The 27,263-nt window shown below is 65.4% G+C and overlaps 1 protein-coding gene across 2 annotated transcripts; it reads right to left on the reverse strand.

Moving 5' to 3' along the window:
• Positions 1 to 1,989: 1,989 nt before the first annotated feature.
• On the reverse strand, positions 1,990 to 26,833 carry KCNN3 (potassium calcium-activated channel subfamily N member 3). Of its 2 annotated transcripts, XM_068662567.1 has the most exons (8): positions 25,881 to 26,833; positions 21,548 to 21,643; positions 16,368 to 16,786; positions 11,872 to 12,013; positions 9,709 to 9,819; positions 7,720 to 7,847; positions 7,443 to 7,512; positions 1,990 to 6,164 (listed from the first exon to the last, which is right to left on the reverse strand). In XM_068662567.1, the coding sequence occupies exons 1-8, from the start codon at positions 26,619 to 26,621 to the stop codon at positions 5,868 to 5,870; spliced, it is 2,004 nt and encodes a 667-aa protein (XP_068518668.1). In that variant the 5' UTR covers positions 26,622 to 26,833; the 3' UTR covers positions 1,990 to 5,867. The 2 variants fall into 2 exon arrangements, with proteins under 2 accessions (XP_068518668.1, XP_068518669.1); XM_068662568.1 differs by lacking the exons at positions 16,368 to 16,786; positions 21,548 to 21,643; positions 25,881 to 26,833 and adding an exon at positions 12,093 to 12,896.
• Between the last annotated feature and the right edge of the window lie 430 nt (positions 26,834 to 27,263).

The following is a 27,263-nucleotide window of genomic DNA, read 5'->3' on the forward strand; positions in this document are numbered from 1 at the left end:
CACCTCATCCCACAGAGCGGCTTGGCTTTCCCCTGCAGAATCCCCTGTCTGCAGCCCTGTGCCCTCCCGGTGGCTATGGGGAGGAAGCTCGGAGCTGGGTGAGAAGCTGGGGCTGGAAGCGGAGCAGAGCCTTCCAGCAGCAGCTTCCCACCCCCCCCAGGTCACCACCAACACCCCAGCAACCTGCTGGGCACAGGGCTGCAAGCCAGCCAGGGGGACACGGGGCAGGAGGAACCCGAGGGAGAGCAGCGCAGGGGGCCCAAGCACCCTAGAAATCTCAAGGCACCCCCAGAGCCAGCGGGAGAGAGAGGGGCAGCCCTGCCCTCCCGAGGAGAGGAGCCAGCCCCTCTCCTCCAGCCCCTGTCTGGTCCTGGGCTGGGTCCCAACGGGGGGCAGCTGGAGCCAGCCCCACCACGGAGCTCGGGGCAGCATCACAGCAAGCTGCTGCGGGGCAGGAGCTGGGGGATACCGGAGGAGATCGGGCTGCAGGGGCCAGCAAGAAGGCGTTGGAGCTCATGGCCGGAGCGCTCGGTGAGGTACAGGCGCTGCCGTGACTCCCAGCGGGATAATTGGGCTGGGAGGATCAGGCCAGCACAGCTGGGACAGCAATTAACAGCGATAATGGCAGCACTACGGTGACAACTGCTCTGATACGGAAGAGTTGGAGTAGGGGCTTTTGTTTGCTCTGGAAGAAAGCAGGAGTTGGTCCCACACGCTCTGCCCGTTCCTGGCCACACTCCGCACAGGAAGACTGCCCAGGAACAGGGGGCAGGGCTGCAAAAGGAAATTTAAGACTTATTTGCCCACGAATCTTGTCCTACACATGATGCAGATCAGCTGCAGCCAGATTGGGGCTGGATGTAAGGAAGAGCTGCCCTCGGGGTACCATAAAGCACCGGGAGGCTGAGAGGTCCCTGCACCCTCACCGCGTCTCTCTTCTAAATCCGGGGCCACCCCTTTTTCTCTCCACACTGCCACAGTCTGAGATGGAAGGGACCAAAACCACACTAGTGCCTCCGCAGGCCAGGTCGCAAAGCCCAAAAACCCTCCCAAGGGCCAGCTCCTGTCCTGCCCGAGACCCGGCACAAGCTGGGCACGGTGCCCGAATCCCCTCGGGGCCGCTCCCCGCCGGGTGGGCGCAGCGGGATCCCTCCCTGCGCCGAGGCCTTACCTGCAGCAACAGCGGTCGCCCGCGTAGGGCTGTCCTTACCCCGTCATCCCGGCAGCTACGTGTTGACCTGAGAGGAAAAAGAGAGCGCGCTGCCTCGGCGTCCCTCCTCCCGAGGGAACCCCGCGCTGCCCGGCTCGGGGGCGAGGGAGCCGGAGCGGGCAGGATCGGCCCCGCGGTGCTTTCCGGCGCGCAGCTCTGCCAAGGAGGAGGAAGAGGAGGAGGAGGAGGAGGATGTTGCACCCCTCGCGCTTTTCTAGGCACAAGTGATTCCCTCGTTCAGAATATCCGCATCCTGCCTGTGTCACTCGGTGCTGTGCCGAAATGTTTTGGTCTCTGCGCCAAAAGCCCAGCGGGGAGCCCGGCGCACCCTGTGCTGCTTCGTCCCTGAGAGCCTCCATCCCCGGGGGCAAACGGGGAATTTTGGCCCTTGTACAGTCCGTGCCCGGTGAGCTGAACCCCACCTTTGCTAGAGAAGACAACCGGGGGAGGAAATGGCTTTGCAGGAACCGCTGAGGGGGCTGAGACCCCGGGAGAAAAGGGAAAAACGCCTTTCCCTAGGGAGAAGCAAAGCTCCAGTGCTACCGGGCTGCGCGAATTTAGACCTGCTGAAGGCCAGCTTCCAGGCAAGGGGAATTAATGCCCGGGGGTGGAAGGGATGAGGAGCACGTGGAGTCCTTCTGGACGGAGTCCAGAGAGCCTCCTCTGCTACCCCTGGCCTCCGTCCTCACGTGGAGCAGTGACTGTACTCAGAAACAGACATTTTGGCAGCAGGCTGGCGTCGCTGCCTGCTGACAAACTGGTTGGATACAAAACCATAATTGAAAGTTACAATAACCTTTATAATATAGCAATATATTTCATAGTTAAAATAAACTATTATGCTTTCCCCTATTATTAAAAAAGAAGCGAGCAGTACAGAGGCAAGATGCAAACCCATGTTGAAGCTCCTTAAGTCTGGACAGAAACGCTTCAGTCTGTGAGTTTGCAGAGAGGATTTTGTATTTTTCTGGCGTTTCTAGGACGTTTCCTTGCAGGCAGTGCAAGAGGTTCGTGGAGCAAAAACTGAGGCTGTGCCGAAAAGGAGACTGGCTGTTGTAGGGTGGGTCCTGGAGGGGCTTCGGGGCGCGATCACCTCGCTGGCTCTAGCAGCAAGAGAGCACGGGGCGGTTTTTCTCTTGCGGGGGTGCGGGCAGCTTCGGTCCTGGTGGTGTGCGGGGTCCGACGGCTTCCCGGCTGCAGGAGGTCAGCATCTCTTTGGGTTTATAAATTTACGTTTCAGTTTTGTTCTTGTGCTTTTCCTCCGCATCTGTCGGTGGTCCCAGCTCTTCTCTCCACTTGCCTGGACACAGTTGGAGGGGCAGCCTCTCCGGGCCCATGGCCGCAGGCTCCAAAACGACTCTCTCAGGTGTGTGAACAGCACCGGGGAGCATCCTGCCATGGGCATGGGGAGGCTGCACACCGCGGTCCTGCCAGCCGGCTGCCGGGGGGGAAGCTCAGGGGCATGAGCGTGCGCCCTGGTGCACGTGCGTTGGTGGCTGCCACGTGCACCGGGGTGACGCCGGCGCTCGTACCAAGATGCAGGGAGCAGGGGAACAGCTCCAGACGTGCACCCCAGGCACCAGACCGTGCTGGGGTGCTTGGGGTTGGGGTCGTGGAGGGCTCACCCCGTGCCTGCCTCTGCCTGCTGGGGAGGGGAGCCCTCACCGTGGCCTCAGGGCGGCTCCGGTCCCAGCGGCGAGGCTGGGGCTGTGAGCTGGGGGGAGCCCTGGGGCTGGCCCCGGTGGGCTCAGTGCCCGGGGTGGGCACCGGGACTTGGCCCCAGGACTGACAGTGGGATGTGGTGAACCAACAGGGGGGTGCGGGATGGAGGAAGCAGGGAGCACAGTGAGCAGGATGGGGGATCAAGGGTGCGGGATGGAGGATCAAGGGTGCACGTGCTGCAGGGTGCAAGGTGCCGCGCACAGGGTGCAGACCCAGGGCTGCGAGGTGCTGGGCAGGGCGTTTTGGGGTTGTGCAGGGGTGAGAACGGGAGGTGCAGTGTGTGGGGTGCAGGGCTGGGGGCTGCAATCTGCAGGTTGTAGGGCACAGAGCCTGATGTGAAGGATGCAGGGCCAGGAGCTGCAGCGGTGCCGTGAGCTCTGGCACCCCAAAGCCACGCAGCAGCACGTGGCCCGGCACAACCCAGCACTGCAGCCGGGATCCCACCTCCCCAGCCTGGCTCCTGCCACTCCTGGCCCCTCGTGACAGCATGCCGAAGCAGCAGCTCTGCCCAAAGAGGAGCTTCTCCTGCACTGGTTGCACTCCTCGAGCTTTCACCGCCGGTATTTCTCTCCCCTTCACAGCCTCAGGTCCTAGCCAGCTGGCATTTCCTCATCCCGTCTTACTCAGTTTGATTTCCCAGACTTGATGATTAGCCCGTAAGGAGGTTCCCGCTGGTGATATCGATTCTCAGGCATCAATACTTCCCTCAGCCATCCAACGCCCTAGGACGCATTTCTGCCTCTCCGTGTACATGTTGTACATGGCAGTTTGTTCCTACACAAACCACAGAAGAGGCGGGGAAATGTTTTTCTCTGCTGGCTGCCTGCGGCCAGTGGAGATTCTGTATTTTAGGCTCGCTCTTACAATTTACAAGGCTTTCTTCATTGCCACCTCCTTGAAACCTCCTTACAAAGACGGGCAGAAGCTTCTTTATCCCCATCTGAGGGCCGGGGAGGGGTGGACGAGGGTTACCTGTAGGCACACGGGGACTGGCAGCAAGGCTCAGAATAGAGTTTTGGGCTGCTGCCGAGGCAGTGACACTCTCCCAGCAGTCCTGCCCACCCTACAATTACACTAATGACAAGATCTTTGAAAAGGGGAAGAGCAGCGCATTCCCAGAAGCTGAGGATCTGCTGCTGGCCAAGGAACAGAAAAGGCTGGCAGTGATCTCCGTGCACCTCCTCTCCTCCCTGAATGCAAAACACGCGACGAGAACAACCACGGCTTGCTACCATGCTACCGACAGCCTTAACACAACCACCTCTGCAGCACCAGGAGCTCATTTTGCAGCTCCCCCGGAGCCCACAGCAGAGGAGCCTTCCTCCTCTTCCTCCTCCTCCTCCTCCACCGCACGCTGATGGCTGGAGCTGGCGGGGGGGAGCGCGCCTCACCACCCGCCGCGTGTTTTCTATGCAACTTGAATTGCAGGGCGCAGGGAGTAAAACACCTACCCCCAGCAGTAAGTGGGGTTTTGCACAGAAATCCCTCTGCACCAGGCTGATACGGCCCTGCCTACGTGCGTGTGAAATGCGGCGTTATTTATGGAAGTGAAAGAGTTACACAGGAGAAGATTACAGGCTAAGTATACCTGGCGTAACACAGTGACTTTGATTACAATTACTGACACTGCCGGGTGATGTGTAATTAATATCGCGGAGTAATTACATGGTTACTTCATCTGTTTAAAAATATATAAATATCCTCTGCTGAGTTTTCATTGAAAGCAGCAAACACCATCCCAGAGCTGCAGCCTGCTGGCAGGAGGCAAGGCTCTGTGCAAAGACCAGGCAGAGCCCCAAAAGGACCGCAGGGCAGAGCTAAGAAAAAGGGGAAATGGTGAAAGCAGAACAGAAAACGGTTCCTTCCCAAAGCAGCCAGGTGATGCCCAAACGTCCGTCAGGGAGCTGAGCACCAGCTGCAAGCCGGAGCCGGCCCCGGATGGTGCTGCTGATCCCCACCAAACCCAGCAGAAGCGGGACAAGGGAGGTGGCTTGGTTTTAAACAGATGAAGCGTCCCACTCGCTACTCGCCTTCGTCACTACACCGCTTTACAGGGAGCCCCCAACCTCGGCGCCGTCGGCTCGGCTGGGGGCATTGGGCACCCGGCACTTCTGGGGCCGCTGCGAACGGCACCGGGCTTGGGGACGTGCCCGGCGCCCTCCCGAAACGCAGGGGTGCTCCGGGGTGGGTGGCGGTGGGGACACCTCCGAAATGGGGCGGCGTTCCCCGCCTGCTTTAGGCACTGCTTCCCGAGCTCCGGGCGCCAAGAAGGAGAAGAAGAAGAAGAAGAACCGCTGCTTGTCCTGCCCCAGCAGAAACCTCTCGCTGCTCCGGAGGGACACCCCCACGCAGGTCGGGCACCGCCACCTACCCTGGAACGCGAGAGGTGCGTGTGTGCATTCGTGTCTTGGCAAGGAGATGGGATGGAGCGTGGGCATCTTAGGTCAGAGCCTGTGCAAGGAGCCACGGGGTGGGCGCCCGCCCGCCGGGGCTGGGAGCGGAGCAGGAGGGAGGGGAGCGCGCCCTGGGCGAGCGGCCCCGGCCTCGCGCCCGGCCCCGGGGTCCACACAGTGGAATACTCTTCCTCTGGTGTCTCCGTTGCTTCAGTGCTTCCGACTTGGTTTTGTTTTTGTTTTGTTTTGTTTTCAATGTGAAGACCTGAGATTGAGCGTGGATTTCTGTCCTCCACCGAACACTGCAGCACGGGCCTTGCCAGAGGCTTCGCCTCCCGTCCCCTTCCTTCACCACGTGTAGAGGCACCTAAACGGGGATTTGATTTCCGATTCCAAGGCGTTAGCGAGCTCCGAGCACCCGCTCGGCACCGAACGCTCCCGCGGCGCTTCGGGAAACCCGAGGAAAGTCCCTTGAGACCTCGGGACCTGCGCGTCCGCTCTTCCCGTGTCCGTGGAGGGCCGAGGGGCTTCGCTCTGCGTTCCTAGCAGCTGCTTGAGCTAGTGTAAGGGGTGGGGAAGGAGGTGGAGCTGACCCCGATGGGGCTCTCGGAGAGAGGAGTTTGCGGGGTGCCCACCGCCACGCTGACCCCCCGCGCCTCGATGAGGGCGGCCAGCAGGCGCTGCTGCTGCTGGCGCAGCATGTCCGCGATCAGCAGCGGCAGGGAGTTGAAGCTGGCGCTCAGCTGCTCCAGCTTGGACTCCAGGCTGCCGATCTGCTTCTCCAGGTCCTCGCTGCGGTCGTTGAGCTCGGTGATGAGGTCGTACATCACGTTCTGCATCTGCGGGGAGAGAGGAGACAGCCGAGGGGTTGGCGCGGTGCCGAGGGGTGCAGCGCCGCTGCCCGGATCAGAAACGCCGAGCACTGCCCCGCACCGTCCCCGGGCTTCAGAGGCTGCTTCTGAGCCACCGCACGGCGCCGGGGCTGCGAGCGCCGGAGGTTTCGCCTGCTGAGACCCTGCGAGCACGCCCCGGCACTGTCAGCTCTCATCAGGCAGCTCTGCAAGCTCAGCACAACGCGGAGAAATAGAGGAGAAAGAGCAAGCGGCAGAGGAGGGGACAGGGAGGGGGACCAGGAGGGGATGGGGAAGGGGACCAGGAGGGGCCCTACATCAGCGGGGACTGGCAGCTCGCGTCCCCATGCCTCACCTTTAGGCGGTCACCGCAGCGGAGCAGCTCGTCGCCTCCCCAGAGCATTTACCCGAGGTGCAGGGTGCAGCTGTGGCTGTGCCTCCACTGCTCCGTTCCATTACAACCCACGTGTGCCCCACCAAAGGGATTAATGCTGCTGGGCCCTCCTTGCAGCTCCTGGGCTGCTCTTGGCCATCTCGGCCCCACTGCCTGTTCCCAGGCATCCTGCCCAGAGCCCCCCAGGGCAGAGCTGATCTCCTTGGCTGTGCTGGCGCGAGAGCCCCCGAGCTGCCCTAACAGCCCCGTTAGCAGGACGGGAAGGGGGAGCTGCCGCCCGCTTCGAGACAGCTGCTGTCGGGATGCAGGCAGGGCCCCAAAGGACGGGCAGCAATCCGGGGCGCCACCCCGCAGGATAATCCCCGTGTTTTAATCCCCTCCTGCCAGCAAAACCAGCCTGTGCCCCCAGAGCCTCCCCGTGCCAGAGCAGGACGGGGCGCTGGGAGGTTCGGGCTGCGGGAGGCAGCACAGCAAACGCCACGCACCCGCTGCAGCGCATCCGGCCCCAGCCCCTCCGCACCGTGACCGGTGCTGGGCTCGCCCCCTCTTCCAGCACAAGGACATCAAAATGATGAAACCCAGCGCTGCTGACCGCTGAGCGGCCCCAGCTGGGGCTGCGATGCTTTCCCGAGGGACGGTGAGCACAGACCCTTACTGGAAGCGGGGTGCCCCCCCCCCCTGCTCGCCTCCCAGCTTGTGTTTGTGCTCTTTCCTCCTGCCTTGCACAGGCAGCAATCCCCTGGCAGCGATTCCCAGCTGACAGCTCAGGAACCGGAGCGTTTTGCAGTCAGCCAGGTCTGCTGTAGGGTCTCGGAGTGAGGAGAAACACTCCTGCAGCCTGGCGGGGCCGCGAGGTTACAGCGAGGACTTGCCTTTGAGAGGTCAACCAGCGTGTTGGCCTGGTCGCTCAGCTTCCTCTGCTCCATCTTCACGCTCCGCAACCTGGGGAGGAGGAGAGAGCAACGTGGATGCACCCCCCTTCCCAAAATACAGCTGCAAAACGCAGCCAGGGACCCGTTTGCTTCCAGGGAAATGGGAAAAATTGTCCCCAGTCCCCCGCGGACGGGCAGGGTCACCCCTCCCCAGGGCTCAGCAGCCCACTCCCCTCCTCGCCCCATAGCTGCGGGAGCTGGCGCACGCCCCACTTACTGGTGAATGGCTTGTAGGAACTTCCTCTGGTGCTTCCTGACTTTTGCGTGGTCGATCTTTTTCAGCAGCTTGGTGTGCTTGTAGATGAGCCACGTCTCCCGCAGGACGTTGGCTGCAGCGTTCTTGATCTGCAAGAGAAGGGAGTCGGCCGCAGGTCACCGGCCCCATCTGCTCCAGCGCATGGGACACGTTATTGCACGGAAACAACGCTCTGGCTTCGCCGGGTTCTGCCGTTTGTGAGCAGAAATTGCTGCTGTGCTGCTGCCACAGCACTTGACTCGCCCCAGCTGGGAGCTCGGCTCCGTGCGCCTGGCCGAGCTCCTGCCTGTGCGCAAGGGGTCAGGCGCGGCGGGGACGGAGCAGCCTGTGCTAGGGGCAGAGCAGCGTGTCCTGGCCCCCGCCGCGTCCACATCCCCATCCCCATCCCACCCCGCTCTGATGCCCTGGGGAAAACTGCTCCTGGCGCCCCAGCCATCAGGCGCCTCACCCGCGTGGGAAGTTTACACTGAACCGACGCCTCGAAGGAAAATAAATCCCAAAGAATTTCTCCTCTCCCGCATCCGTCTGCTGGTTTTGGCTGGGCGCACGCATGCACAGAAGGCATCGGCCCCGTGCTCGGCTCAGCTGCTGGTGCTAGGTCGTGGCTCCCACAGCCTCTGTGGCTCAGTTGCAGCCCTGCTGCTTGCTCCGGAGCGAATTGGCCGCAGCCTGCCTGGCACACAGCCCACAGAGCCACGTCCCCGGCCGCAGGAAGGGGCTGCCCAGTTGGGGGCTGTCCCAGCCTGGCCACGCACACCACCCAGGCACCTGTGGCTGCAGCCCCCTGGCCACGGCTCAGCCGCAGGGAGCGAGGGGGGAAGGATGCTGAGTCCTTCCTGGGGACATCGCTGCTCACCCGGGCTGTGCTTTACCTGCTCGCCTGCATCGAGGTGGGGAGCATCAGCTCGTCCTGCCCAGGGACGCCGCTTTGCCCAGTGCTGGACACTCAGGGCTCCTGTTCTCACCACCTGAGGGTGCCCCCTCCCCACCAGCTGGGCAGAGGGGCTGCGCCTCTGCTTCCAAGCCCGGCTGCACTGCCCCTCGCTCCATCTCACATAAATCTGTCCCAACATCAGTGTTAGGAGCACACCCAGCCATGCAGTGCCGCTGGGTCACCAACGCTGCGCCACAACGGGGCTGCTGAGACCAGAGGTGTCCACCTGTGGACCTTGCACGCTGCTGGGGACACGGTGCCCAACAGGTCACAGGGCCCTTGTGCCACTCACAGCGACCACAGATGCTTTGGCATCTTGCAGGGCAAACAGGAACAGGTTTGGGATTTCACTCCCTTGAAGAGGTGGGGGAGCTCTGTGGAGATGCCCAAACTCCACGCTGCGATGCCGCGGCATGGTTTGCTCACATGGGACACGTCCTGGGTGTCCCACAGCCCCCAATGCCACCCTTGTCCCCTTCCCCTGTGTTTTGCTGGTGACTGAAATCCAGGCGCAGGCAGCCCAGCTGGGGCTGGTACCCACGGACCTGCCGCAGACACGGCCTCTGGGTCCCTCTTTGGGGACCGAGACCGCAGCAGCATCACGGCACAGCTCTCGTCTGCAGCAGGCAAGATGCTGAATCACTGAAATCCTCTCGTCTTCCTGACACTGAGATAAGTGAGATCATATTCCACAAGAGGAGATGGTTCATCTCCTCCAAGGAAAGAAAAAAACTCAGGCATTTCCTCCCCGAGGTGCAGCGGAGCTTGTTGCATTTCCTACAGCCCTGTAAAGTGGAGTGGAGAGGAGTGGAGGGCTGATGCCGTTTGCTTTTATCCTAATGCCTGAGCCTGCTCTGCATTCAGGGCACTCAACGCCTCGCTCCCGCCGCAGTACCCGTGGGACCGACCCTCGGGGATGCTGCAGGCTGCAGCTTCCCATCAGAGCAGAGAAGAAAACGCCCTGGAGAACCCCTGGTTCCCGCTGCCCCCACCCCGAGCCGTCCCCGGCACCTTACCCGCTTGGTCAGCTGCGTGTCCATCATGAAGTTGTGGACGTGCTTCTCCGCTTTGGTGAGCTCCAGCTTCCTGGCCACCACGGCCACCACCAGGGCTGTGCAGCCAGCGCCCTGCACGGGAACAGCAAGGACGGGGGGGACACAGGGACGTTGGCTGGGGAGTGGATTCAGCCCTGCAGGCGCTCTCAGCCTTGTGCTTTCCCCCAGGATTGCAAACCCCTAATTAACTGAAGCACCGCATGCCCCCTGCCCACAAAACCAATGATCCCAACAGGTCAACCTGGGTTTATCAGAGGACCCAGCTTCCTGCAGCGTCCTTGAGCATCTGCCAACGCACCCAGTAATTAACGGGGCTGATTTACAAGGTCAGTGGTGAGCCCTCGCCTCCCCAGCGCCCTGGGGACACGAGGAACAGCCGAGCTGATCCTGCTCATCGCTGCCAGCCACGGACCAGGGTCTGTCCCGGCACCGCGATGCGCGCCCCGTGTAGGGGTGTCACCGGGGGCTCTGGGCAGCGGGGAAGGCACCGAGCACCCCAGAGGAGAGCAGGGATGGGGTCCCAGCCCCCTGCAGTGCCACGGGATGGAGGGGGACCTGAATGGCTGCAGATGGTGACAGCTGGAGCTCACTTTATCCCAGCGATTAGCAGCGGATCCGCGCCGCTCCACAGCCGGCACCTCCGGCGTCTGTGTCGGCAGAAACCCAAGGTGCCAAAGCAGGGCAGCCTCTGCTCCCCGCAGGGCTCTGCACACTGCCTGGCTCTGCCCGCACCAGATGAGCCGCTTCCCCCTCCCCGGTGCTCTGGCAGAGGCCCACGACCCTGGCAAACGATCCTTAATTTATTAAAGAGTCATTAATTAACATCATGGGCTGAGCTGAATCCTTCAGCATCCCTGCAGGTCCCAGCGCGCGCTCTCGGCTTTCACCACTTCTCCCTTTGCCAACGGCCCCGGTGCTGCTGCTCGGGGAGCCCCAGCGTGCTCCTGGCCCCCAGGGCTTTGCAGGGGGGCACCGGGGGGGTGCCCAGTCCTGAGGGGTCCCCAGCCTGGGGGCGCCCACCCTAGTTCCTGGCTGGAGTGGGGCTTTACTGGCCAGCTCTCTGCTGTGCTGGTGGAAACGCCACGTCCAGCCCTCCCTGAGTTTTCTCCCTCGGTTGGCTCCTATCAACAGCATCAGCCTCCCTGGCGCCCAACCTTACATGAGACAGATGAAATACTTGCAGATAATATCAAATTAATACCCTCCAGCAGAGCCGCCTCAGCCAAGAGCTCTCCTGGGGCACGACGGCAGCCAAGCCAAGCGATGCTGGTGCCGGTTGCCCGCGCGCCAGGCGGGACGGGGGCAGCTCCATCCCCAAAACCGGGCACCCGAGGCAGGGACCGAATTGGGGTGCTGATCTGCGCAGGAGCTGCGCCTCGCTGGGGCCCCTGGCGCTGGCTCCTGAGCTGTCCCCAGCTGGGAAGCCGCACAAGCTGGGACGTCTCACGAGCATCTTGGAGCAGGTACGCTCAGGGCCCCGAAGGACAGCGACCTTCTGGCCACGAGCAAGCGAAGCAGCGGTGCCGTGGGCGGGGAGCGCTCCCAGCTGGCCCCCGCTCCCCACGGGACGCCAGCAGCATTTGGGATCACTCGGCGCGATGGAAGCCAGGCTGTGCGAGCAGGGCGGCCAAGGGATGCTCGGGGGCCTCTCTGTGTCCCCATCCACAGCTGCTGCCCCCCCCCCTGCAGGCTTTGCTATGGCCTGGCTCCCTGCTCCCTCGCAGCACAAGGGTCCAAATTCACCCCAAATTCACCCACAAGAACAAGCAAAGGCAAAGCCAGCTCGCAGCTTTGCAGCCCCAACGTGTTCCAGTCCAGGGGCCGGTGTCCCCAAGGCACTCGGTGTCCCACGCTGTGTCCCCAAGGGATTCGGGCACAGCCCAGCACCCCACAGCACCCACCAGGCACCCCGTGCGCGCCACCACCTCATACCCAAACCAGCACGCCCTGCCAATTACCGCACTGACAGCAACTGCAATTACAGCTCCAGCAGCTTTCAGGCTGCGAGACCTCAGAGCTGAAGCCATTACGGCTCGGACAAGCCTGCCGAGAAGCCGGTCCCCATAAAAACCCCACTGCCTCGGTGCCCCGCTGCCCCAGGGGCCGGCTCGGCGCGGCGCTTACCATGATGCCGGTGAGGAGGCAGACCCCCTTCCCGCAGTAGGTGTGCGGCACCATGTCACCGTACCCGATGGAGAGGAAGGTGATGGAGATGAGCCACATGGCCCCCAGGAAGTTGCTGGTTACGTCCTGCTGGTCGTGGTACCTGTCAGGGAGACGCGGGTGTCAGTGTGACAGCAGGGGACGGGGACGTGACCTGGGTGCCACGGGAGGTGGCTTCCCACCTGGAACGCCGGCGCAGGGCGGCAGCGGGTGCTAGCGTGCTGCAGGGGGGTGCACGTGGGTGTGACGGCTCCCCAGGCACGAGAGCATCGTGCGAAACAGGGAATAAAGATGAACAGCACGGCAGGATGCCCCATAGCAACAGCGATTGCACAATTTCCGGCAAAGGAAAAAAAATATATATCCACATGCACAAAATCAGAGCAAAAACTCAACAGCGAGGGCTTCTGCTTTCGGTCAGACCTGTCACCACGTCCCAGTCCCTCCGGCTCCGTCCCCGGTGCCACGTGGCGCGGCGGCAGGAGCTGTCTGATGGGAGAAACAGATGTGGGGCCCCTGCTCTGACCCAGAAGGGTCTGGACCTGCAAACCTCGTGGATGGAGAGCACGGGGCAGAGCCTCCTGGCACATCTGGACCCCCAAGGACTCGTTTTCTGGCCAGAGCCGCTGTGCAAGTGGACGGATGTGCGGGCACCGTGCTCAGGGGGCTTTGTTGAAGTGCTCACGGTGGTGACTCACGCACGAGCCCCCAGCCCTGAGCATCAACAGCGCTGACCCCATCTGCTCCTCGTCCCGTCCCCACTCCTGCATCCCCCCCCTCCATCAGCTCAGGATGCCGACGCGCCGCGGGGACGCTGCCAAGCCGCAGGCACGCAGCGCGCTCCTGGCCGCAGCCAGGGCCGGCTCACCGCGTGGAACCGAGCGCCTTGCGGAGCGTCTCCAGCTCCAGGGATGCTGCAAACCTCCCGTGGCCACGTCCCCACCGAGTCCCAGCGTCCTGCCCTGCTTCCTGCCCTGCCGGGGTCAGCGACCGCAGCAGCCCGGCTGCCTCTCCTCCCGCCAACACGCGAGCAGGCCCCCTGCTTGCAGGCTGTGCGTGCCCCCCGAGGAGCCCCCGCTCGCTCCAGCCCCCCCCAATCCCACCCAGGGTGGGCACCGGCCCCCACGCCGGGCTCTCCACCGCCCGGCGCCGAGCCCTGCCTGCCCGCGTCCCTTCCCCGCAGCAGGTTTCTCCCAGCCTCCTCACGAAATCATTAGAGGAAAAACAGATGGAGCTTTTGGCAATTCCCTGCAAATCAATTCATCCAAGCTTCGCAGCTCATAACTCGCCCAACAGTTGGGTTTTCTCCTCTTCCTACATTTTTTTTTTCCCTCCCCCCCCTCTCCAGTAACTGGAGACCCTAATGAAATAGCAGAGCAGGAGAAAGCATCTTCAGCCACGACGAGGCGAGGCTCCAGCCTGGACAGAGGGGCTGGTGAGCACGGCTGCCCCAGGACCCTGCGAGGGCTCCCCAAAAACCAGCTTCAGTGGCTCCCTGTGCCGAGCCCACCCAACGCATCCCACAAGGCAGCCTCAGCTCTGGCCCCCAGGACATTGGGGGGCTGCCAGCAGACACCCAGCCCCCCCCAGCCCCCGATGCAGCGTGCTGAGGGGTGACCCAAGTGGCGCGGAGGAGCTGGCTGTGCCGTGCCGAGCGGACACCCCCGGGGCGATGTGGCCAAGGGGCTTTCCCCTGCCTCAGTGCGCATTTCCCCCCTGCTGGCGTTTCCCTGACAAATGCTGAGCCCCGTTTCCCGCGGCAGGATGTGAGCTCTCAGGCCGTGGGGACGACCCCAGCTGATGGGAACAACGTGCCGGGGGCTGACGGGGGGGAAGGGGGCTCCGGAGGCTCCAGCCGGACCGACGGCTTCCCTTCCAAGAAGCACTCGGAGCTCATAAACAGGAGCAGCTGGCATTGCGCGAGCAGGAAGAGGGGCCGGCCGCTCGTGCCAAGGGCTGATGCAATTGTTTAGACCCGAGCGCCGATTTCCAGCACCCCCTCGTCTGCGCTCCCCGCACAGAGCGAAGCGCAGCGCGGCCGCCCCGAGCATCGCCCCTGCGCCCAGCCCAGCTCCACGCCGAGCATCGCGGCACCGGGATGTCACCGCGGCACCGGGATGTCACCGCGGCACCGGGATGTCACCGATGCACGTGCTCAGCCGTGCCGTGGGGTTGGGGGTGGCCGGGCTGTGCCGAGAGGCCGTGCACATGCGGAACACCCCGAAATACAATGGGGAGCGGGTGGGGGGCACGTGCGGGCACACGTGTGCGGCCGCAGGCAGCACTGCAGGCAGCGCGGCGGCCGGGCGAGGGTTGCTTAGCGACTCGCTGCCTCCAGGGAGATGCGGCCCCCCCGGCACGCGGGGTGGGGAGGGCGCCCAAAGCGATGCTGCGGCCCTGGGGGGACGCGAGGGGGAGGTGGGGGGACGCGGCTTGGTGATGCCACCCCGGTGACGGGGATCGTGCCTCGTCCTGGGGGGGTGCTGGGCGGGAGCTGCTGTGGAAGCCACAGCAAACTGGTTCCAGTGCTGGTGCAGCAGCTGACTGGGGGGCACGGGGACACGTCCTCTCCCCTGTGCGCACGCTGCTTTGGGTGGACACGAGTGTCCCACTGCCACACCTGGTGGCCCTTTGCAGGAACTGTGCCAGCACCCGGGACCCCTGCGTGCTGCAAGCGCGTTCCTGGGGTCAGCGCCTGTCCCTGGGGGCCGGGACCCCCCAGGTCTCTGCGTGTCCCTGGGGTCAGCACGGCTCCGTTTGCCACTTGGTAGGCACAGGGAGGTGGTGGCAGCTCACGGCAGTGCCGGCGATCTGCAGCAGCTCTCCTGCATCATTGCTATTTTTCCTTGCTAATGGCTATTTATTTACAGCGGGTTTTTCAGCCTAAGCCCCCCAGGTGCAGAAATCCATCCCCTGCGTGTCCCCTGGGAGCCTGCCCGCCCGCTCCCCATTTCGGAGGTACAAATAAAAACCTCCCAAACACAATTAAGGAGCACACAACTCTCCAGCACATTCTAATAGCATCATTAAGAGAAACAGGAACATAAACGCAGCCTGTAAAAGCTCGTAAAACCCCAGCGTGCAGCTCCAGTCCACGTCCATGGTACTTAAAGCTGCCCTGAGCAGTTCCGTGCGGCTCGGAGACCCAAGGGGGGACCAGAAGGTGACTTCTGCAAGGGAGGAGGAGGAGGAAGAGGAAAAAGAGAAGGAGGAGGAGGGTTTTCCTTCCTCCTGCCCTGCAAGCACCCAAAATTGAGCCGGGCACCCCGGGTGCTGCCAGCCCCGAGCAGGACCCGCTGCAGCGTCCCCTGAGCTGGGCCGGGGGCTCAGGGCCGGCTGCGGCGATGAACCCCTGCGTTTCTGAGCCCAGCACCAAGCTGCCGCAACAACTTAAAGGGATTTAATGCGATTTGGCTAATCCACTTAAAGCAAATAATAACACGCGTTTGTCTTCTGGAGCGGTTTCCTGCAGAGCCCACGCGCCCTGGCTCCCTCCAGCCCGGCCAGGGGGAGAGGAGCAAGGGCCCAGTGCCGGTGGCACCAAGTCTCGGTGCTGCTGGGGGACTGGGACCAGGCCCGGCAGAGGTGGCTGTCACCAGGGGAATAAAACCACGGGCACGGGGAGGGAGCCCCAGCTCCCCAGCAGCATCCCTCGATCCCAGTGGGGCGTCCCAGCGCGCCCTCGGCCACCGCCTTGGACGAGCCACCAGGGCTGGGGCTGCCCCGGCCCCGCTCCCCGGGGAGGTGGAGGAGCAGCGAGAGCAGCCCTGGGAGCGGAGCCGGGCAGCAGGCAGGGCCGTATCCTGCTCCCTGCACCCCCGGGAGCCCCGCGGGCCCACCCGCTGCTGGTGCCACACTTTCAGAGCCAGCACAAGTGGCTGCTGGGCAAGGCTGGGAGCCAGGGCTTGAGAGCTGTCCCGAGCCATTACCCTGCTTCGATTGCGCTCAGCACCCAGCACAGCCCCCCGGGGATGGGGGACAGCCCCGCACAGCACCAGGGGGGCCTCTCCCTCCCCCTGCCCCGGGCTGCGCAGCAGGCCAGGGACAAACAACTCCCAGCAAAGCCCTGGCAGGGGCTGGGGTGCCCCCGCCGCAGCCCCCTGGCACCCACGGGGGGGCCCCGAGGGGTGCTGGTGCATCCCAGCACCGGAGGCGCCGCGGTACCCGCCGGGACCGGTCGCCACAGCAACCCCTGCGCCGAGCGCGGCGATGCCGGCGTGATGCCATCCGGCAGTGGGTTTGCAGCCGCGGGGTTGTCATGGCACTCGGCTCACAGCGACGCCAGAGCCAGGCACCGCCGCTCGCCAACCTCCCCGCACCCAGCGGGGCCCCCACGTGTCCCCGTCCCCCCCCCTCCGCCATCCCCGGGGCACCTCCTGGGGACTCTCCCTGCCTGCTCCAGGCACCCCAAAGCCCCGCGCCCCAAAACCCAGCCGCAGCCCCCGCCCCTCTCTCACCTCTCGCACACCCGGACCGTCCACGCGGCGATGATCCAGAGGGAAATGCTGAAGACCAGCAGCACCGTGCCGGGGCAGATGGTCATGAGGGTCTTCATGACGAAGCGCGTGTTGAAGTTGATCTTGTTGAGCGCCCCGATGCTGCGCGACGAGGCATCGGTGAAGAGCTTGCTGTGCAGCAGCATCACCCGGGCGATCAGGTAGAGGCGCAGGAACATGGGGATGGACAGGATGATGTCCACGTCCGCCTCTGCCCGAGAAGGCGTGTAGGAGAAAGCCAGGCGGGCTGTCCAGAAAAATTTGTACTCCCCGGGGATGGGGTGTATGGCACAAACCAGCATCTCCAGGCTGATGTAGAGGATGCGCTCGTACGTCATCGCTATCCGCCAGTCGTCGGCCCCGTTGTCGATCACAAAGAGCTACCGGGAGGCAAAACCATGGGGTTACCGGGGGGCCCGGCCACCCCTGCCCCGCAGCACAGCCCCGCAGCTTGGAGGGGACCGACCCCAGAGCCCCACGGAGATGGGTGAAGGGAACTGCCCTAGGGAGCCAGGGCTGGAAGCAGTGCGAACAAACCTTCCCCAACCCCTCCAGCTGCTCTGCCTGCACCTTCAGGGCATGGCTGTGGTGCTGGGAATGCCCCAGAAAGCTTTAGGGTGCCCCAAGACATCCCCAATGCAGCGGCAGAGGTGGGCGAGCCACGGTGCCACTGGCGCGTGCCACCCTGCTCCTTTTGCTCGCACCAAAAGTGGCATCGCCCAGGTGCCACCGCAGCCCTGCTCTGCTCCCAGCCGCAGGCGCAGGGCCAGGAGCTGGCGATGCCGATGCGGGCAACTTTTCAGGAGGAAGCGTGGCAATGGATGGGACCGGGTTGTCATAGCAACTGCAGGTTCATCCTGGGCAAAGCAGCGCGGCACCGCTCCTCTCCAACCGCTGCAGCGGGAGCCGGGGGCTCTGCAGGAGCCCCAGCACCCGGCAGGATGGGAGCAGGGGATCCTCGCCTCCCCAGGAGCCGCGCACTGCCCAGCATCACCCGCAGGAGATGCGGCCTCGATCCACGTGTTGGTGTGCCTCCACGGCTCTGTTCTGTGCAGGCTGGGCCACATCGGTGCCACCAACGTCCCCTCCAACAGCAGGGACCAGCTCGGGAACTCCCCGTCAGCAGCACTTGGCAAAGACACCGCTGGAAACGGACCCCAAGGGGATGTAGCAGCACGCTACCCTCACCAGCACCTCCTCCACCCTGCAAAGAGCGGGGTAACCCCAGCTCATCCTGGGGGCTGGGAGCATTCGGGGGGGCTGGGATCCCTGGCACAACGCTCCGTGGGCACCCCCAGCCCCAGCACCTGCCGCGAGCCACGGGGCCGGCACAAGGTGGCCCACGGGGCTGTCCCCAGGGACGGCGAGAGCCGCCGGGACTGACTCACGGAGCGCCTGTCCCCGGCCACCTCCCTTTCTGTTTGGAAAGCTCCACTCCTTTTAGCTGCTTTGAGAAATTGTTTATAAAAAAATGCTCCAAGCTGTCAAGGGAGATCCTCAGGCATTTAGCAAGCTGACAGCCCATTCCTTCCTGGAAAAGGGTGTTAAAAATAAACAAATTAGCAAGAGGAAAAAGCCAGAGAGCCTTTTGGCTGCGTGTGGGGAATTGCACCGGGTGAAGGGCACGGGGAAGGGGGGTGCTCAGGGCAGACTTCCCCTTCTGCAGCCCCTCTGCAGCTCGCAGCACATCGCTGCAGCGGGGTTTCCATGGAAACCCCAGGCAAAGTCCGGCGGCACCCCGGCATCCCCGGCACCGGCTCCGGCAGGGGAAGGAGCGAGCGCGTTCACCGCCGCGGCTGCCAGCGAGCAAAACGTGTGGGAAAGCACAAGGAAAGGCGCTGGGAAGCCACATGGTGGAAGGAAAGGCTCCCGGCAGGGTGCTCGCCCCGTGCCCCCCCCGGGGGTCTCCGCTCCCACCACTCACCCGGATCCCGGCACGGGGAGTGCTGGGGCTGCGGCTCCCACCAACGTGCACACCCCTGGGGCTCACGGGGCAGCGCTGCGGCACCCTTGGGTGCACAGGTGGGGGCTGAACGCACAAACCACGGCTCTGGGCAGCCCCAAGGCAGCCCCCCCAAAACCTCCTGCTGGAGCTGGCAGCCTGGGGGCTGGCTGAGCGCTGCGCCCCATCACGTGCAGCAGCGGCAAACACCGCGCTGGCACACGCTGCGCTGTCCCCAAGGCCATGGGGACACCAGATCGTGCCAAGCCCACCACCTCCCCCAGCACCCAGCCCCTCGGCACCCATGGGAGCGGGGCAGCCCCCATGGGAGGGGGGCAGCACCCATGGGAGGGGGGCAGCCCCCGCCACGCAGGTGCAAAGGGCCAGGAGCAACCCGCGCAGGGAGGAGGAAGGCTGGGCTGCGCCAGCTCCCTGCACACGCTCAGCTGTACCGAGGAGCGAGTGACACACGCAATTAGCAGCAGATCGTGGCCTCGCAGCGGGAGGCAGAGAGCTGAGAGGCTGCTGGGGGCGGGGGAAGAGGAACCGCAGGGAAGGAGCTCGTTCACCTGCAGCCCTGGCTGGAGGGGCGACGGGCACGGGGACAGCGCGGGGACCTGCTGCTGGCTCTCAGCTGGCTGGGGACAGCCGGTGGTGACAGCCACCTCCCTGCCACGCAGCCAGCTCGGCCGCCGGAGCTGCTGCCCCGCGGGAGCAGGGATGTGCCCATCCATCAGCGAGCACTTCATTACAGTCGGATGCAACAGGAAAAGGACCCAGGATGCTGGGCGGCTGCTTTTTATCTCTGGGGGATAAATCCTCCCGAGGAAAACGTCTCTGCCTGCTCCTTCCCATCCCAGGCAGAGCCGGCTGCCGAGCCCACCGACACCAGGACGCGGTGCGGGGGGGCGAAGAGCCAGCATGGGGACAAAGCAATGCCCCCAGCACCAGAGAAACCATGGCAAGGGCAGAGCTGGGAGGGTCCCCAAGACTTGTCAATTAATGTAATTAGCACCAAGGGAAACAGCCGAGGCTCTTGCCTAATCTCTTCTGTAGGGTGGGGAGGGCTGGCGGTGCTGGCAGGGTGAACGCAGCCCCCCCCTCCGAGCAAGGAGGAAAGGAGAAGCTGAGGATTTACAGCTCTGTCAGCCCCACTTCCATCCCTGCTGAGATCCCGGGCCAGATTATCGGCAATCCCTTTATAAGTACCTAAAAGATAATAGGGCGATAAACAGCCAGCATGGATTTGTCAGGAGCAAATCGAGTCAAACCAATCTCATCTCCTCCCCCCCTGCCGGAGTCCCCGGCACAGCAGAAGGGGGCGAAGCGGGGGGGTGCAGCTCGGTGGCAGCGGGCTCATTGCATGGACCAACAGGATTCCCATGCACGGGAACCAGGAACGCTCCCGGCAGCGGGGTCCCTTGGCTCCAGCTGGAGAAGACGAAGCCTGGCAGAACCCAAGGGTTCCAGGAACGATGCGGGACAGCGGCCGAGGAGGCCGCGCTGGGCAGGGGGTCGCAGGCAGGACAGGGGAGGAAATTATTTCCCAGCGCTCGTCGCTGCCAACAGGGAGCAGAAAACAACACGTCCCGCTCTGCGTCAACCGGGACGGGGAGGACTGGAGAGGGCCCAGAGGAGGAACCACGAGGATGCAGAGACCTTGGCAAGTCCGTGGGGAAAGGTGGAAGGAACTGAGCTGTTCGGTGGGGGATGAAAACCTCGGGGTGGAAAAATCTTCGCCCGTTGGGAGCTGCGCTGGGGTTGCTCTGGTTTCTCTGCCCATCGCCGTGCTCAGCGCCCGCCTCTCCCTTCCCCCGGTGAGCCCCCGGCGCAGCATCCTGCCCGCAGGGTTACGGCCCCCATCCCGCCGGTTCTGCAGATTTTAGCACGTCCTCCAGCACTTTCCTGACCCACAGCCTGAATAAGCAGACCCGGGCCGTCGGAGGGGCCACGCACTTGAAGACAATGGGGATTCCAGCCCCGTCTCCAGGCGGAGCAGGATGAGAGCTGTACAGCCCTGCGTGCCGGTCAGGGTGGACGCGGTGTTTGCAGAACCAAGAACAACAACCAGAGGAAGCCAGAGAGAGCCGGGGGTGCAGCTTGCCCTGCCGACCACAAACAAAGCAGCCCTGGGGGTAAATATTATTCCAGCAAAACCCGGCTCTCTCAAATATTTGCTTTGAGCAACCCATCACCCGCGGGCAGTCCCTCCGGCGCAGGCTGGAGCGCGAGCAGCCCGCGCAGAGCCCTTTTGCACCGAGGTTTTGCCAGCACCACAGCACAGCTCTGCTTTTTAGGGCCAGACAAGCTCAGACCCAACAGTGCACGCAAGGCAAAAAAGCCTTGAGTGGGACACTGAGGACCTGGCCCCAAATGGGCACCCACCCTGCAGGGTCCCTTGCCGGGCTCACCGGGACGTTGGTGGCTCCTGGCCCCGCTGCTCGGACGCCGTGGCCCCAGCTTGGCCGGGAGCCCGGGGAGGAAGTTTGCTTTTCCAGCGCCTTTCCTTGGCCGCTTGCACACATCGAACCCGCAGGAGGAGCAGGAGCCAGTCCCAGGCACGGCCTTGGAGGGGCTGGCAGGGGACAGGGCACCCTGGGGACAGCAGCGCTGGCCGCGCGCCCCAGCCACTGTGCCACGACAGCCCCCAAACCCGGGGCATGGTTCACAAGCTGCCGTCCAGGCAGGATCACACCAGCACCAGCTCCTTCTCCCACCCAATTCCTTCTCCCATCCCCAAAATACGTCGGCACCGAGCCGGAGCAAACTGGGAGCCCTTCCCTCTCCCAGCAGCGCTGGAGCGAGCAAAGAGGAAAAGAATGGGCAGGCTTGATTAGGAAAATATTTCACAGCTTCCCTTGGCACATCACCCGTGCGGTGAAAAGAGAAAGTCAGGGCTGGGCCCTGCCCTGCTGCCTCCTCACCCAGCCCAGGGCACCCCTGTAAAGCTGGGAGCAGGGTGAGGGAGCAAAACCCAGCCAGAGAGAGGTGGTGGCAGCTTTAATGGGATTAACGAGCTAATTCCCATCACTCCTGCGGAGCAGATCGCAGGAGCTCTTCCCCACATGAGGGTCAGCAGCCAGAGGGACGTCACCGGAGGGAACGGACGTCCTGGCACCCAAACCCTGCGGGCTGGTGGCCGGGCGCAGCAGCGAAGCCACAGCCCGGCTGTCAGGGCCGGGGGGGGCCCGGGACCTACCTGCACCTCCCGCGTGTGGTAGGCGATGATGAGGCCCAGCAGGATGACGGTGGACAGGCTGATAAGGCATTTCAGGGCCAGGGAGAACATGGAGTCCTACAAGGAAACAGCAGGCAGAGCGTCAGCGGCGGGGACCCCGACGGCACGGGGGGCACCACGAGGCTGGAGGGTGGCACCAGAGCCGCTCTGCGCCCCCCAGGGAGATGCTGACCCCCTCCCCAGCACTCGGCCACCCCATTTCCCCAGCGTTGGCATCTCAGCATAGCGGCCCCAGCCCCATGTGCAGTGGGGGCACTTCTGGAGAGCGGCGCTTTCTCCCAAACATTTTGATTGTTTTTATTTTTATTTACTTATTTTTAAATCCACTTCCGCCAAATGAAATTACCGGCCTCCCCTCGGCTGGGACGAGCGACTCCAGCGATCCATCCACATCCAGCGTTAGCCCAATATTATGGCACCCTAATGGATGGTCTAATCAGATCCTCCTGCTAATTAGCTCTATGTAAATTAAACCAGCCCCTGATTCACTGGTGACTAAAGCACAGCTCCCAGCCTCCCCCTGGCTCCCTATAGGGAAGGGCAGGATTCACCTTCCCCCCCCGAGGGCTCATTCCCAGACCCCATTTCGGTCGCTGCGACCCTGTGCTGCCCCCCCGGGCGGCAGCAGCCCCCTCCTGGTGCTCATCTCCCCCATGGCCAACGCGGCCGGGGCGTGGAGTGGGACCAGGGCAGCAGGAAAGGCCGAGCTGTGGACAGATGGGGGGGGTTCAAGGAGGGAGAGAGGAAAGTTTTCCTAAGGAGAGGCTGCTGGCAGCGCTGCGGACGCTCGGGGTGCTCCGGCCACGCATTGTGAGCAGCTTCACAACTTGGCACTCGCCTCTCAATTGTGTGCATATAATGGCTGGTGTTGAGAGAAGTGCCGGGGACCAAACAACGCTATTAATAGGCAGCCTCCAGGGCAGGGCTCGTGCCAAGGCCGGGCCCTCCCGAAGCACCGATCCTGCCCGGGTGATGCCGCCTGCATCCAGGCACGGGACCCTCCCCACAGCGGGACCCCGAGCGGCTCCACCACCGCCATCGAGCGCCACGGGGCGAGCTGGCAGCGAGCTGGCTATTTTTAGCCAGCCGGTGTCTCGGGGGAACACCCGGGATTAATTGCAGCGAGATGTCACTCCCGCAACGGATCTGGCATCCTTTAGGGCCAATCTCAGTCGCCGTCTAGACATCCTTAACCCTCCTCCTGCCAGCACCCGCTGCGAGGCAGCTGCCTGGCGGCGCCGGCTGAGGACGCGAAGCCACGGAACTGGCATCGCCCTGTGCCAGCGCGGTGCCGCGCCGGGCAGCTGGCAGCCCTTGCCCTGTCCTGAACCATGGGGGACCTCGTGCTGCTGGGGCCATCGCACCCATGGGCACCCCGAGGGGTCCTGGCCGCACGGCAGAGCTGGTCCTGGTGCTGGGGCTGGTACAGATGGGGGAGGGCAGCAGATGGGACCCCCCCGAGCGCTCGGCACAGTCCCCGCTCATCCCTCCTCTCCCAGCTCCGGGCACCGTCCTCGTGCACTGTCACCTCCGCAGGTGGCATGGCTTGGCACCCAACGTCACCCCAAAACCAAGCGGGAAGGGTGCACGCAGGGGGCAGACCCCCCCCAGCACGGCCGGGCGGGGAGGTAACGAGGCCAACGCCGTTTGGCAAAGGTCACCGCACACCCACCGCCGTTCTCAACGCCTCCGGCCAGCGCTGGTCCCGCAGGGGCCCGGCAGGAAGAGCGGCTGCCGGCTCCCACGCTCGCGACAAAGAAAACCGCGGGGCCGGGGAGACCTCATCCGAGCGGCACCGACGCCTCGGCCCCCCGAGGGACCCCGGCACGCATCCTCCCTGCACCACGTGCAAGTGCCAGGCTGCTTCGCCCTGGCTGTGCCGTGCAGGCTGCTGGCGGTGCCGGGAAGCAGCGCTGCCGGCCCCGGGGGCAGGAGAGGCCGCATCCTGCCCGAGGGATGGGCAGAAAGCAGGCAAAACCCGGCCGCCGCATCTCCAAGCCCAGTTTATCCACAGGCCGGACCCTGCTCCAGCCCTTTCGCCCCACCGACCGGCTCCGACATCCCCAGGAGCGTGCGGCATCTCTGCTGCCGGCCGCGGGGGCAGAGCTGGATGCGGGCCAGGGCCGGCAGCACCGAAATCCCCATCCACGCGACAGCTGCCGGCCCCGGCACTGGGCGCTCCTTCGGTCACGGCCGCGTCCCTGCCAGCGAGCTCCGGTTTCCTCACGGAGGGGGCTGGGGGCTGCCGGGGGGTATTTATAGACAGCCGCCCACGGCTCCATGCGAGGCACCGGGGAGCCCCCTCTGCACCCCAGGGTGCACTCAGCGGGAGGGGAGGGGATTGCGGGGGCCCGATGAGCCCCAAACCCTTCTCCAGCCGGCAGCAGCTCCCTGCCCGTGCCCCCGAGCCCTCGGCACGAGCACCGCGGGCGGGCGGCAGCCGCCGGGGCAGGGGTCGGGGCGGCTGCATGGAGGCAGCGCTGACTCACGGGGTCTTCCCCGGCTGACACAGCCGCTCGGCGCGCCGGGGCTGCTGAGCGCCGCGGCAGCGCTGCTGGCAGCCGTGCTGTGCGGCGAGGGCGGCCGGTCCCCCCCTCTTTTCTCTCTCCCCCCACCCCCCCAGCACCGTGCACACGGGCATCCGTGGCTCAACAGGTAGTGGGCACCCTGGGGGGAGGCTGAGCCCCGCTCCTGCTGCAGGGCAGGGTGGAAAACGCCTGGAAGAGGCTCTGGCGGTGGAGAAGAGCATCGTCGGCACGGGGAGCGAGGGATGCAGGGCTCGGCGCTGAGACATCCCCGTGCCTCGACTGGAGCAGAAGGAGCCGGGGCTCCCCGCAGCTCGGCTCAGCCCCGGCGGCAGCTGCGGGCAGCTGGGGCTCGGGGAGGCACCTCTGGGGGATGCGCCCGCGCCCCGACCCGTTTCCATGGGGACACCGCAGGGTCCCCCGCGCCCACGGGACCCCCGGGCGCGTCCCTGCCTCCACCTGCTCTCAGCTCCATCGCCCCCTCCACCCGCACGAGCCCTCCCCGCCGCGATTGCCAGATAATCGCAGGAAGCAGCGAGCAGCCCCTTCCCACACGGCTCCTTCCCCTCCGCACCATCCCCACGCACGTGGCACCCTGCCCCGCGGCACGGGGACCCTCCAGGGTCCTCCAAGCCCCCCCCCAGTCCCCCCGCAGCGCTGTCCCACTGACGCCCATGGGTGCCACGCACGCCCTGCCAGCGCGGGTGCCTATTCCCTTCCCCTCTCTGGATAGGTATAAATAACATGACAGATGTCTATACAAAGAGTTATTCATATCGCTGCCAACGAGCACAGCCAGGGAGCAGGAGCTGAAAGGGGTGTGTGGGGGGAGAATTATAAATAAAAGACACCGTCCTGCAATAAAAAAAAAAAAATACAGAAGAAAGGGGTGTGGAGGAGGATGGAGGGCTTCACCGCACCGCGGAGGGCACGGCTCCTCAAGGAGACCACGCACGGGGTGCCCACATCGCTGGAAGAGGACGGGGACCCCCAGCCACAGCTGCCCCCACCCGCCCCTGCCCAGCACCCCGGGGGATGCCCAGCTCCCCCTCCGACCCCACCCCCAGCCACAGCACCCACCCTGGGAGCTCCTAAGGGCGAATCCGCCCCTGCTGACCCCCAGGCTCCCCTGTGCCCCCCAACTTCAGGGCCACCCCCAGGAGGCCGTGCCCACCGGGTGGGCAGGCGGTGACACGAGGCTGATGCTGGCAGGGCACAGGCAGGCTGCTGGCAGCTCCCGCTGGCTGCGGTGGCGGCAGAGCCGCTGCGGGGCCAGGCAGGGCCCCCCCAGACCCCCCACACCAACCAGCCCTGGAGTCCCCAGCCCTCAACCACCACCACGGGGCCAGCAGGGATGCAGACAGGGCCCCTCGCTCCCCGAAGGGCAGTCGGGGGCTTTTATGGGGCCTCCAGGCAGGAGCCGCAGGTGGGGACGAGCCAGGGCGCACCCAGCAGGGCTCCTGCTCACGAGGTTCGGCGAGGCGGGGGCCCGGCAGCCCCCTGCAGCCAGGAGGCAGCGCGGTGCCGGATGGGGCAGTCCCATCCCCTCCATGGACACCCACCGGGGGCACGGGGCAGCTCCACCGGGACGCGGTGCCCACCCCAACCAAAGCACCCACCGCACGCAGCCCCATCGGTGCCCGCCCCGTCCAACACCGGCGGCCACCACGAAGCCCCCGGGACCCCGAGAAACCCGCGCGGCCCCGTGCGGCCACAAACACCTCCAACGGCCACCCAGCGGCCCCCAACCTCCCCGCGGCCACCCGTACCTTGGAGTAGAGCCCCCAGGAGAGCTCGGTCTCGATGACCATGACGACGATGCCGAACATGCCGAAGATGAGCGCGTAGTCGCTGAGGCGCTTGCGCTTCTCGAAGAGCGCGCGCCGGTGGCCCAGGCGGTAGCCGATGTTCTGCGCCTTGCGCTTGGGTCCCTTGGCGAAGGCGGCGGGGGCCGGGCGGGCGGGGGCCCGGTCAGCGCGGGGGCCTCGGCGGGCGGGGGGCCGCGTGGCGGGCGCGTGGTTGTCCTCGCGCGAGACGACGATTTCGGGGGGCCCGCCGGCCCCGAAGAGCTGCAGCGGCTGCGCCTCGGGCTCCGCCTCGATGAGGTTCCTGCGGGAGGCGCTGAGCCGGCTGAGGGGCTTCATCACCCCCCCGCTGTACTTGCAGGAGCTCATGGCGATCTCGGTGAACGGGTTGCTGTCCCGCCGGTGCACCAGCGGGCTGGGCTGCCGGTGCTTGCCGCCGCCGCCCGCCGCCGAGCCCGGCGAGTGGCCGGCCAAGTGGTCGCTGAGGTTGAGCTGGCTGCCGTGGCGGGAGGAAGGGTGGAGGGCGGCGGGGGCGGCGGGAGGAGGGGCCCGCAGCGACCCGGGCGAGGAGTGCAACAGGCTGTGCTGGAGCGGCGGCAGCGCGGCGGGCGGCGGGCGCTCGTCCCCCGACGACGGGCAAGGGCACCGGGGGTCCTCCTCCAGGTCCCCCACGCCCGAGTCGTGGAAGTGCCCCGACGTGTCCATGGCGGCGGCGCCGCCGCCTCACCGCCCGCCGCGCACCTGCCCCGCCGCGGCCGCTCCGCCGGGCGCCGGCACCGGCCCCGGGCCGGCCCCGCCGCGCCCCGCTCCGCTCCTCGCCGCCGCGCCCGGCACCGGCCCCGGCCCCGGCGGCGGCGGCCCCGGGGCGGCGGGCGCGCGGCTGCTCATGAATGGGAGCCGCGTCCCTCCGGCGCTGCGCGCTCGCCGCCGCCGCCGCCCCCGCCGCCGCCGCTGGCCCGGCCCCGCCGCCAGCACGGCCCCGCCATTGGCCGCGCCGGGGCTCCCCGCAGGCTGACATCATTCCCCGCCCCGCTCCCGCGCCCCCGGCCCCTGCGCCTGTGCGGGGCGCACGGGACTTGTAGTCCGCCGGGGCGCACCGGAGCCGGTACCGGCAGCGGCGGGAGCCCCGATGGCGGCGGTGCGAGCGAGCGCGGGGCGCCCCCGCCCCCGTCCCGGTCCCGGTCCCGCTCCCGGCCCCGCCCGTCCCGCGGACAGCCCCGGGCCGCTCCCCGCCGCCGGTAGCCCCGCTCCCACCGACGGGCGGGCGCGGAGCCCCCGAGCCGGGCTGGGCGGCACCGCGCCGGGCAGCGCCGCTGCGCTGCGCCCGGGGCCGGCCCGCGGCTCACG

This window comes from Anas acuta, chromosome 28 (genome assembly GCF_963932015.1).
Source record: "Anas acuta chromosome 28, bAnaAcu1.1, whole genome shotgun sequence".
Taxonomy (NCBI): Eukaryota; Metazoa; Chordata; class Aves; order Anseriformes; family Anatidae; genus Anas; species Anas acuta.